Source organism: Bicyclus anynana, chromosome 2 (genome assembly GCF_947172395.1).
Source record: "Bicyclus anynana chromosome 2, ilBicAnyn1.1, whole genome shotgun sequence".
Classification (NCBI taxonomy): domain Eukaryota; kingdom Metazoa; phylum Arthropoda; class Insecta; order Lepidoptera; family Nymphalidae; genus Bicyclus; species Bicyclus anynana.
In genome coordinates this window covers 11,868,629-11,881,699 of record NC_069084.1, presented here as the reverse complement: position 1 = coordinate 11,881,699, position 13,071 = coordinate 11,868,629, and the positions used below count along the sequence as shown (strand labels likewise).

At 35.9% G+C, this 13,071-nt stretch overlaps 1 protein-coding gene across 1 annotated transcript; it reads left to right on the top strand.

The window, feature by feature from the left end:
• Positions 1-3,902: 3,902 nt before the first annotated feature.
• On the top strand, positions 3,903-7,505 carry LOC112056273 (chymotrypsin-1). The gene is made up of 4 exons (XM_052887699.1): positions 3,903-4,411; positions 5,202-5,457; positions 6,557-6,751; positions 7,086-7,505. Exons 1-4 carry the CDS (start codon positions 4,173-4,175, stop codon positions 7,290-7,292), a joined length of 897 nt encoding a protein of 298 aa, XP_052743659.1. The 5' UTR covers positions 3,903-4,172; the 3' UTR covers positions 7,293-7,505.
• The last annotated feature ends 5,566 nt before the right edge of the window (positions 7,506-13,071 follow it).

Genomic DNA, 13,071 nt, shown 5'->3' with positions numbered 1-13,071 from the left:
AAGAGTTTGAACCGACTTTAGTAATCATGTTAAAAGGATAACATTATTCGTATCGCACCATTACGATACGAATAATGTTATCCTTTTAACATGATTACTAAAGTCGGTTGTTTTTAAATATCAATAAAATATAAAGTTTAGAGCGCCAATATTTTAAAGTAGTCGTGCTATATTTTTATGAGCTCAAGCACCTAACAGGATAGTAACCTTAGCAAGAGTTTCTATACATTGACAATGTTAGCTGGTTTCGTAATACTTGATACAATCAATTAGTTTTTCTCCCATTTATTTACTAGTTCTTTTTTTTTAATTTTTAACAATGTCAATATGAATATAAAATACAAAACACTATTAAAAATTTATAAAAAAAAAATAACGGGACATTCGAGTGCCCAAGCAACCGGTGGTCAGGGCGCCAGAGTGAGGAACCTCCTCACAATACGCGCCGTCTCAAGAATCACTGCCTTTTGTATCCGACTCTTGATCCGAAAGCTTCTTAAGGTGTTGGTCGACGCTTTTCGCTATAAGACCATTGACAATCAATTGTTATTAAAACTACTCGACGCTCCGCGATTTTACCCGCGTATTAATATCGCGTATTCTAGGCTATATTTTATCCCCGTGTTCTCACGGGGATAAAATAAATATAGCCTAGAAATGTGGATGGAAAATTATTGTGGTATGTTAATTTAATTTGAAAGTTCTTTTACCACTAGGAAGCCACGTTATTTGTTAGTATCATATACTCACAAATTACGTTATTTGTATTGCTTTCAAATGGTAAAAGAATTTTCAAATTAAGTTGACATACCAGAATATTTTTTCTCTTATCTCTTTTTTTTTATTAACACGCTTCACTTGTAACTATGTATGTAAAAAAATCTTGGAATCTTAATTTGACCCACATCCCGTTCTTCGATTAGGATGAAATTTTGCACACGCTCTGAGTTCTGATGACAATAAATGACTAGCTAAGAAACGTAATTACAAATCCGGCATGGCAGCTTATCCAATTTTTAAATCCACCCCCATGATATGGATATCATATGAAAGGGTTTGATGTAAGGAATACGAAAAAGATAGTCACGTGACTTAAACCCAATATAGCAGACGTCCAAGGTGGCGAACAGGATATTTGAAATGCACCGATGATATGGGTATTAAGCGTGTTTTTTAGTTTTTAAATATTCTTCTTCTTCTTTATCGCTAGGTACAATCTTGACAGAGTGGTCGTGGTCGACATTTGGTTGTTCTGTCAAAAACCCGGCGAGCGCACAGTTGGGTCAAATTGACCCGTGACATTTTGAAATGCGGGTAGTTTGAAAAAAAAAATGTAATAATAAAACTGACGAAAACCACCGATGTCGTCGACAAAACACGTACCAAGGATCTAGTCCCGGGCGAGTAGACGTGCATCAATAACTTGATTGGTGTCCTGTAGAGCGGAAAGTCTGTATGCACTGAAAGCGCTGTTTACATACACTCGTGAAGTTTACTTGTTTACACGCTGCAGTGTATTAGAGTCCAATGCGGTATGTTCACGTTTCATCTAGCTTTATCTATTAACCCGGCGAGCGCACAGTTGGGTCAAACTAACCCGTGACATTTTGAAATGTTGCGCTTGAAACGGCGAATAGATGGCGGATATTATGGTGAAGGATAAATATGACCCAGCCATACACTAAATGTTACTTTTGTCACTGTGCCCATGCAGGGTTAAGGAAAGATGAGGGTAGCCACACAGTGTAACCAGAGAGAGTCTTTACAAACTGAAGCCGGTGCAACCCATAACTATAAGCTACCTGTCTGCCGAATTTCAACTTTAAGTCAAGCGGTTTTCGATATTTCGTGATGAGTGAACTTTGACTTCTATATAATATAGATTCGCTTTTATATATAGGTATTAGGTATAGATGGATGGAAGCCGTTAAATCTTTTTAAAAGATGAACGTCATCGCGTGCACCTCAGCAAAGTAAAATATGATGTTCTCTGCACCTCGGCTAAAATATTATGAAAGTTAACAGTTTATGAGATTCTCAATCATCCTGGGAACGGTGGTTTTAAAAATATACTTTATGGACTAAGTGTCTGTGTGACCAGACTTTCCTTATTTTATAATTATTTGAAAAAAATAGGATCGACTCCAAAACATTAACGTACCCACGAAACAAAAAAGGGATAAATGACGTTATAATATTTTCTACCTATTGCTCACTTTGTGAGCCATGATAGCCCAGTGAATATGACCTCTGCCTCCGATTCCGGGGAGGGTTCGAATCCGGTCCGGGGCATGCACCTCCAACTTTTCAGTTGTGTGCATTTTAAGAAATTAAATATCACGTGCCTAAAACGGTGAAGGAAAAACATCGTGAGAAAACCTGCATACCAGAGAATTATCTTAATTCTTTGCGTGTGTGAAGTCTGCCAATCCGCATTGGGCCAGCGTGGTGGACTATTGGCCTTGGCTTGGCTTAGCAGTGAGCCGAATATGGGTTGATAATGATAGTTAAAACCTATAGTTCCCATAGGATTTGAAATAAACATAAATTTCACGCGTACGGAGTAGCGGGCTTCCTCTAATAATCAAAATTACTATATATTTTTTTTTATTTTTAAGAAATTATGTACATTAAACATGTGCGTTTAATGTTACCCTAAATATGTAATGCTTCGACGTAAACAGGAAACTGTGTTGCTTTGCAACTCGAGTGTTTATAAACTACCTCTGATATTGCTATCGGCCGCCAATACTAATCAAACTTAGTGGTAAACCGATACTCAGCGAAACCAGTTCAATCTGACTGAACCACTTTAACTTTGTCTCAGTTGAGTGGAACCAGTTCGTTTAGATACATCTGGCAACATACTAATCTCTTTCATATCTATACTAATAGTTTATAGAGGTAATGTTTGTGGTGCTGTAGTGGTCTCTGGACCAATTGAACCGATTTTGAAAGTTCGTTTACTAGTAGAAAGCCACGCTATCTGTGAGTGTCATAGGCTATATTATAACCTGTATTTTCACTGGAACAGGAACTATGCGTATAAGCACACGTGGCGTCGGCTGTACGGGTTATAGTAGTAGGTATTGATATTCATATAATCATTTCTAATTTAATGTAATTGGAACTTATTATATTAACACCACAACACAATATAATATAAGTTATTATGAAACAAGGCTATAACTCATGTGATACAATGTGTTTAGTAGTTTGAGTAGTGCCCCGTTGCAAGAACCAGCTCATGACTAAGGGTCTCGTATGGGCTCGAAAGTAGTCGGGCATACTCCGTCGTTGGATCACGTATGTTTTAGCCGTGTTTCATTATCAATTTATATTAATAATACTCACAGTTTATATTATATAACACTATATTTATAGGTAATATAAAATAACTAGCTGGCGCCGCGCGGTTTCACCCGCGTGGTTCCCGTTGCCGTAGGAATACGGAGATAATATATAGCCAATAGCCTTCCTCGATAAATGGGCTATCTAACACTGAAAGAATTTTTCAAATCGATCCAGTAGTTCCTGAGATTACCGCGTTCAAACAAACAAACAAACTCTTCAGCTTTATAATATTAGTATAGATTAAAAGAAAATTAATGAAAGTACTAGTTTTAAGTTATTCTGTTGCTATTTATGTGTTGTGCCAAATAAATTCTTTCTATTATAGGTACATGAGAATATCCATAAGAGCATTGGAGTAAAAAATATTGTGAAACAAGCAAATATTATTGCAAAATTAAAAAAAAATCTAGTTTGATAGCTAAACGCACAAATTTTTTTTATTTATTAAGTGATATTTTATTAACCGACTTCCAAAAAGGAGGAGGTTCTACGTTCGGCTGTATGTGTTTTTTTTTTTTTTTATGTATGTCCAGCGATAATTCCGAATTTGAATTTCCGAAAAATTTGAAGGCGGTGCCAATCCAGTGTCATGTTTTAATTTAAGCCGTTTCTGAAAGAACCACAGAAATTTTGTAATTTAAACGGCTTGAATTAAAACATCACTGGCTTGGCACCGCCTTCAAATTGATCAGAAGGTAGCACATAGGTAAGATGTTATTTTTTGCTTTTTAGTTTAGGTTAATTTTTGAGTTGGAAGTCGGTTGAATTTTTTTTATTAAAATTTTTTGTCGATACTGTCATTTTGATTAATCCAAAAAATGGTAATCACTAAAAAGGCATTAGCTATTCAAACTTTGTTTATGCTTTTGGTAAAAGACACAAGTGCTATGGTGAAAAACTTAGTAGATAAAGCCAAGATGTTTGAAGAACACACTTTGGTGACAGATAGTAAGACCTTTCCATATGTGGTCGCGATATTAAAGAAAGCCACATACATAAGCGCTGGTGCTTTAATTGATGAAAGTTGGGTTATCACGGCGGCTAATTCCTTATATACGTAAGTTAAAATCTATATTATATATTTCTCATCAAAAAAATTGAAACAGCCCGCTTAAACAGTACTTGCAAACTGTTTCTTTTTTTCATGATACGTACTTATTACTTACTAGACCTAACTGACCACCTTAATCGGGCCCTGTTGCAAAATCCATTCTTGGCGGACGTCTGCTTACTATTAACTACCTTCCTGTCTTTTATCTGTATAAAATAAGTTAAAAAAATAAGTATTTTACATGTCTTCCGCTTCAATAAGTCGTAAAGACTGTGTAACCCTTGGTCATTGTAGGAAGGTCGCTAGTCTCTCGGTTTTTACAGAATATATTTTGGAGACTGTGCACAGGAGCTATTTGAGCTTGTACCTTCGCATGCAAGACACCGGGTAGGTTTCCATATCTACGTCTTTGATATTCCTAAAACTCGTACGAAGCGATTTGCTTCGTAAGGCGGGGATAACCATGAGGGAACCTTTAAACGTTTAAATTATAACGTAACTAAAACACGTATGAATTACACAAATTATGCACAATATTTTATCAGTGTTGTGAAAACAACTAAATAAAAAACAAATCTCTTTTATTAAAAACATTCATAATAACAATATTCCAAACCATTTCCAAAGCTTGAAACTTTTATTACACAAGCGTATCATGGTTTACAAACTCTTGATCCAATAAAAACAACCATCTTTTACGCAGAATCACTTAAACTTAAAATCATAACTTCAAAGTTCAAACGTAAATCTTGGCCCAACACTTGAAAGATGAAAAGATAATATTATTTGTTTTCAGGATTAGAGAATCTTCACGAACACTTCGAGTAAGACTCGGCAGCGTTAATTACAAGAAAGGGGGTCATTTGACCCCGATTAAATACTTACAAATTCATCCCTATTTTGACGACCATAAGCCATTGTTTGACGTGGCACTCGTGAAATTGTCGGACCCGGTTAGATTCACGCAGAGTTTGAATCCCATAAGACTACAGAAGAGTAGTCGGAATATAGTCGCTACACATTTTATTGTAACCGCATGGCCGATGTATCAGGTGTGCTTCCTAAATTATACATTTGCAACTAATAAAAATCAATTAAGTCATTGTTTTACATAATATTTTGCTGTTTTATAAACTTTTAATTTTCATATTGACGGCCTCCGTGGCGCAGTGGTATGCGCGGTGGATTTAATGACGGAGGTCCTGGGTTCGATCCCCGGCTGGGCCGATTGAGATTTTCTTAATTGGTCCAGGTCTAGCCGGTGGGAGGCTTCGGCCGTGGCTAGTTACCACCCTACCGACAAAGAAGTACCGCCAAGTGATTTAGCGTTCCGGTACGATGTCGTGTGAAAACCGAAAGGAGTGTGGATTTTCATCCTCCTCCTAACAATTTAGTCCGCTTTCATCTTAGATTATATCATCACTTATTAGATTATATCATCAGGTGAGATTGTAGTCAAGGGCTAACTTGTAAAGAATAGAAATATTCGTAATTTTCGATTAGTACTATCTAAAAAAACCCGGATAGGTGCAACTCGGACTCGCCCACTGAGGGTTCCGTAAGTAGGATCATTATAAAAAGTTAAGGAATCGAATTGCGCAGTGTTTTCCGAAATACAGTTTTATGGTTTAATTACAAATGTATAGTTATAAATTTTTTTCATGTAGGTTTGCTTGTAGTCTATATCAAAGTTACTTGCAAACATAGTTCTAGGTCAACGGGATGTACCCTATAGGTTTTGATTCGTTTGAGAGTGTCGAAAATGCGTATTTTACTTAATAAACGGCCGTTGTTTTTAGGGTACCTACCCCTACATGTAAAGTGTGAATGAATTTCTTTTTGTTAGTTTATTTCCTGTTGTGGATAGTTCTTTAAAAGTTAAGAGGGGTCTTCTACCAAGATATTTTGATTTAGGGATCCGTTTGTGAAATATTAAGCTTTAAAGAGCAAATTTTTGTAAGAGTCAAGTGTTATGTTTTTTTTTTAAATTCGGAAAAAAATCATAAAAAGTATTAAGAATATAACAAACTAAATAAAAACCACTCAATCAAATACCTCGTTGACAAAATAAGTCACAGGTAGTCTCCAAAATATTGACAAGTTGTCTATTCGATTTAATAAATTTAATCATATTTAAATATGTATTTATAGGCGAAGCAAAATCTAAGCAAAGGATATCAGAACACCATGGAACAGATAAAGCGACGTCGAATTCTTACAGTATCGCATTTACACCCGACAGATCCTGCCATATGTTCCGAGGAAAAGGATATTTTGATACCAGATCATAATAATACAAAGTCTGTCATGTGTTTGGATCCTAATATTGGGACAGATTCTTGTCAGGTAATATTGTCTTATAGTACCGTGCGCTAACTAATTGCCGTGATAGCCCTGTGGACATGACCTCTGCCTCTGATCCCGGACTCTCGAATCCAGTCCGGGTATGCACCTCCAACTTTTCAGTTATGTGTGTCTCAAACGGCGAAGGAAAAATATCGTGAGGAAACCAGCATTCCTGAGAATTTTCTTAATTCTCTTCATGTGTGAAGCCTGCCAATCCGCATAGGGCCAGCGTGATTGACTATTATTAGCCTAACCCCTCCCATTCTGTTATAGTCATTAGCTAGTTCTTCTTAATGTCCTGTACAGTATATTTACGTGTAAAATTATTTTGCAGAGAGATATTGGTGCACCAGTAGTCCTGAATGGTATACTATGGGGTATCATTTCTTCTTGGAAACCGGACGACTGTGATGTAGAAGGCGGACCGACGTTTGTGACTCTTGTGTCCGCTGTTGAGGTCAGCTCATGGATACACTCTACAATCCGCGGTCATAGATGGACAACGAAGCACACTGTTGATTATGTAGATAATTTTATTTGAAATACCTATTATATAAAAAAAAAACTTAAAATTTATTCCTAAAAATATTTTTTTGTAGCTTTTAACTTACTTAGGATGGGTACGTAGACAGGATGATTGAAACTAGGGATTTATAAGAGTGATTGGAAATGTTGGAAGGGGAAGGCCAAGGCGAACGTTCCCGGATAAAGGTCAGGTCACGAGTAAGCTAAACAAACGATTTTTTATGAAAGTAGTCAGGGACGTTATACAAGGATTGTAGCAGGTGAAGGACGTGGTCTGCCCCTACGGGTTTGTAGTTTTACGAGCTGCATATATTCAAGTGTAAATGATTAATATATCCGTACTTTTATACAATATACGCTTTTGCGATCACGGTAAATCAATCAATCAAATATCGTTATTTTCAAGTATATAAGATAAGAATATTTATATTCGGTAGGCAGGTTCTACAGAAAAGAGTCGGCTCAACAGTTGCTCTTTTAAAATGATAGTTTTTACCAGTAGTATACAGTAATTTTGGGCTCCTTCTTTTCTCTCTTATCTTCTCTAAGCCGTAATACCGTAAAGTTCCGGTACGATGTCACGTAGAATCCGTCAGAGGTATGAGTATAAACTTCTACCTCTACTAAGTTACCCCGCTTTCATGTTAGACAACATCGTCACTTAACATAAGGTGTCAGTCAAGAATTAACTTGACATAGAATTTTAAAAAAGTTACACATAAGAGTTGGATCTGTATTTCAGAAGTCTTATTTCAGTGTCTGCAAGGCTATCTTAATAACGCTCATATTTGTGTCCAACTAAACTATAAATTTATGGATTCAAAAGCTTATTGTTTAGTTGGAAGGGAAAGGGGAAGCCACTAAATATTTATAAACATCAAAACGTTGATTTATAGAGTATTTGCCTGTAGATTGACATAAATAAAGTGAGTCGAGAAATGGTTAAAACGGCAACAGGGTTTATGACTCTTGATAAACGTAAATTAAGGAAAAGTAAGTAAAAACCTTTTTAGTGTACAAAAGCAGCGGAGTCTTAAGCAGTAGAGAACTCATTAAAGTAAAGAGGTTGGTTCTATTGATCAGTCACTAATAAAATGCAAATGATGTGTAAAGAGCAAATCTCTATACGATCTCTGTATGTATCTTCACGTTCTCGCGCAATTACACCTGGGAGCAAAAAAATCGACCCTGCATTTTCTGTTCAGTCGTAAGTTTTGGCAGGTATATTATGAGTAGCATTAAATTGAAGTTAAAATTGCTTGAAAACACCACTTAAAATTAAGTCCAGTATGATTAAGGAGTTAAAGGAATAGGGAGTGGTCGAAACAATTATTACAGTTAACAGAACAACGAATTAGAAAGATACACAATATATTTCTAAATATAGCGTATCCTAAATTTACTCGTAGGTCTATAATTTTGAGTTGAAAATGAAAAAATTTTTAAATTCAAGTAAAGTGAAGAACATGCAGCTTTACACTGTAAAATTTTACTAGAGTAGGGGAAATGGGTCAACGGACCTACAGAGTCTCTCCTTGGTGACACCTTTAGATTAAGCTACAGTAATTTTCTAAAACCGTCTACAAGTTAAATTAAAAAGATAAGAACACAATAAATTACCTTCACGTTATTAGTCTGTATTTAATAATAATTTTTCAAACGATATTTGGAACAATTAAATAAGTACTATCCATTTACCAAGTATAATAACAACGAAACATAAGAATTGTAGGTGGGCAAAATTTTTCTCCTATAGTTATGTAGCTGTGTGGGCAAACCTCCGGCGCCCCACAAATGGTATGACGGGCCCATCAGATGCCCCAACGGGAAAGAACGGGCTCTCGAAATACGGCGCTACACCGCGAAACGAGAGCCTTCAAAGAATGAATCAGATAAGCAATGAACTACTTACGGTTGAAGGGTCTTGAGTTGACCTAGGTTGGTTGACCCTAGCTGATGGGTGATATGTATACAGGGTGATTCGGTCTTTAGTGCGGATATTTTTTTTCGTGGTTCTGTATCATTAATAGAATATAAATCTACAAACAGTTCAATACATTTTATGTAATTTTTTTTTTAATTTATGTCTCTAAAATAACAAAATAATGTACATATTATTACTAAACAAGATATATTCAGCTTAAAAGTGATCTGGTGACGTCCTTTAGGTATCAAACGAAAATAAAATAAACGCACAATAGGGTGACCCTAAAATTCTGTTCAAAAGTAAATAACTTTAGCTAACGATAATTTTGTTATTTTTGAGTTAAAAAAAAAAAGAAAAAATACGTGATCATTAAATTTTGTTTATGTACAAAATATAAAAATATCCGCACTAAAAAAATTTTCTTCCTGTATATTAGATATATGTAGTATATCTAATGTGTCTAGTGTAGGTCGTACAACGTTCGCGGCGTCAACAGTAACATAACCTTAATAACTTCACATCTGTTATGATTACGATGTATAACTCAAATTGAAAAGGTCCGCGGTTCGATCCCAAACCCCAACCGCTGGATTATGATCTTATCAATGATTATTAAACTATTAATGCGTATATAATCATTGATGTGTAAATATAAATCAATATCAATACGTAATAAATATCTTTATCTCCATATTAGGTACTAATGACGTCCTTGTGATTAACAAGACCTTAATATGTTCAAAGTTATTATATTAAGTACTAATCTTATGAAAAAGCATTCAAAGAAACTTACAAAGTTAGGGAATTCGATTTATATTTATAACATTTTTTTGCTCTAATGGGTTTCCTTTTACAGAGCGTTATAAGCACTTGGGATTATGAAGAAATTCATCAATGTGACTAGCAAAATATTCCCTGAATTCCGCGCATTATTTTTGTATTCTGTAAATATTGGATTGAGAAACAAGTAAACAAGTACCTACATCTACAATCAAACAAAGACCTACAGTCCGTTTTACATCATTTATAATTAAAGCTTGACCATTGCATTGATTAAGGGAAAAGTACTAAAAAAACCTAAAACTTCAATGAAATAGTTTATAATTATTGTTCTACGGTTATTAAGAAATTTAATACCACGTGTCTAAAACGGTGAAGGAAAACATCGTGAGGAAACCTGCATACCAGAGAATTTTCTTAATTCTCTGCGTGTGAGAAGTCCAATCCGCATTGGGCCAGCGTGGTGGACTATTGGCCTAACCCCTCTTAATCTGAGAGGAGACTCGAGCTCAGCAGTGAGCCGAATATGGGTTGATAATGATGATGATGATGATTCTACGGTTAGGAACCTATTCGTTCTTACCTATTTTATTACCTAGAAAAGCCTGCATGTGAATGTTAAATTAACTTTTCTTTCTTTCTATAAAATCCATTATGATATTTTGGTGATTCACTTATTGTACGATTCAATAGTCACGTACAAAAGAGAGCGGCTTCCTTTTCACTATATGATATATTAATACATCACTTTGATAACTGAATGGGACAGTATATAGATCAGAAACAAAAATATACAGAAATGAATGTATTCTATCTTTTATTATTTGTATTATGTGTCTAAAAGATTATAAGGACTTTAGGAGATGAATCTTTCAATGTAAGAGTGTTATAGCGAAATTGTATGAAATAATAAATATTGCTACCATTTGTAGTTATCCACATGTATTTGGTATCAATCGGGTTCTCTTCTGAGTATTTTTTTAATAAGACCAATATTCCCATCCCTCCAACTAGTCGGGAAATACTGTATTAGGGGTGGGTATGACAATAGACCAACGGGGCGGGGATCGAACCACCACCCCTCGGTGATGAGTCCGACCGCTCTTACCGTTGAGCTATTAAGGAATATTGGATTGATTTATCAGTTAGTTTTTAAGTTATCATCGATTGTAATTTAATTTTCCAATAAATGCATAGACATTCTTTGAAGTAAATAATAACTTTGCTCAATATCCTATGATAGCTATTAACAAAATTTCTAAAGATATTAACTTTATTTATTTTAGTATGAACTTAAGGTTCTATTTTTTTTTCAAAAATACAATGTTGACACTTTTCAAATTACTAAAGAGATCTATGTCGTTTAGGTACTCTAAAAAAGTCTCTGTGTTGATTTTTGCACTGAAATTAAGAAAAACACTTTCAAACTAATTTTTAACTGAAATTACTTTTAACTTATAATACGAGTAATTAGACAAACACAAAAAAAATATATTAAAAAGATTTTAGAATAAAAAGTTATAAGAAAGTAAATTGCATTCAAAAAACTATGATTATCTAATATGGCATAAATTAGCTGCAATCCTAAATACAAAAACAAATAACACTCCAAAAAGTAATTAAAAATAAACGCAATTCGTATTTTAAATCCCAAAGGTATATTTATTTTAAATCCAAAGGTATATTAAGACGTAGTTTATAAAATTTACGAGAAATTGTGTGAACGTTGTAAAATATTTTTATAATAAACATTGTTTACCAGCGCGTGGTATTTCTCCTTGTTTGTGGAGGTAAAACATAGCCAGCATTGAAAGAGGAACTTATGTGATAGCCCCAAGATATAGACTAAAGCGATTTCTTTTAATACATCGTTTTCAGACTATTTTAACGGCCCACTCCAGGGCCAAACTACCTAACTACGGGCCTTATTAGAAGGCTCAAAGTCATTCAGCGGGTGATAAAGCGAGCTATGCTTGGAGTTTCTCTGTGTGATCGAATCAGAAATGAGGAGATCTGCAGACGAACCAGAGTCACTGACATAGCTCAGCGAGCTGAGAAGCTGAAGTGGCAATGGGCAGGCCACATAGTTCGAAGAGCCGATGGACGTTGGGTTCCCAAGGTGCTGGAATGGCGACCCCGCAACGGAAAGCGCAGTGTTGGTCGACCCCCCACTGAGACCGATGACATCAAGCGGGTTGCAGGAAGCCGCTGGATGCTGGCGGCTCGAGACCGTTTTGTTTGGAAGTCCATGCAAGTGTCCGGCAGTGGACGTCCATCGGCTGATAATGATAAGGATGATGACTCCAGGGCCAGGCCATGCCTTAATGGACATAGAACGTGAATCCACCACGCTGCTACAAAGCGGGTTGGCGGGCTTGGTATGATAATTTTAAACTCTTTACGGATTATTATCAGATGACGCCGCGCGGTATCACCCGCGTGGTTCCCGTTCCCGTAGGAAAACTGTGATAAAATATGGCCTATAGCCTTCCTCGATAAATGGGCTATCTAACATTGAAAGAATTTTTCAAATCGGATCAGTAGTTCCTGAGATTAGCGCGTTCAAGCAAACAAACAAACAAACTCCTAAATATAATATTAGTTTAAATGTAGATGAGAATGACTAGGAACAACAACTAAACTAAGTCTCCAAGACACGGATATGAAACGCCACCGACTGCCCAACTCCGAGCTGAGAATTATTACTAAAAATACTTAGAAGAAACAGCTCAGTATTTTAAAACTCTGCCCAGGACTCGATCCTGATCCTAACACCGACGGCTAACTAACAGAAAAACGAAGCAGTTCCCATCACCCAACGTGGTGGATCAAAACTCCATATCCTCTCTGCTGTAACGAGTAACTGGTTCTATAGTGAACCGCAAAAATATAGGTTGAAAATGATCGAAGATAGATAGAAGTAACTTCCATCGCTCTTATCTTTTAGACTAGACGTTAAGCTAAATTATCGGCGTGGGAAACGTCGGGACGCCATTAATAAGGAATTATCTGGCTGCCTGGGATACCTTGATGCCTCTGCCATTTGTATTAAGAGAAAAGGAAAATGGAAACGGGTCACGGGACATTG

Bases quoted from the DNA above. Each gene is read 5' to 3' on its own strand.
- LOC112056273 (XM_052887699.1), top strand. From the start codon at position 4,173: ATGGTAATCACTAAAAAGGCATTAGCTATTCAAACTTTGTTTATGCTT. The intron at 5,458-6,556 runs GTGTGCTTCCTA...ATGTATTTATAG, and splicing joins CCGCATGGCCGATGTATCAG to GCGAAGCAAAATCTAAGCAA. The intron at 6,752-7,085 runs GTAATATTGTCT...ATTATTTTGCAG, and splicing joins TTGGGACAGATTCTTGTCAG to AGAGATATTGGTGCACCAGT.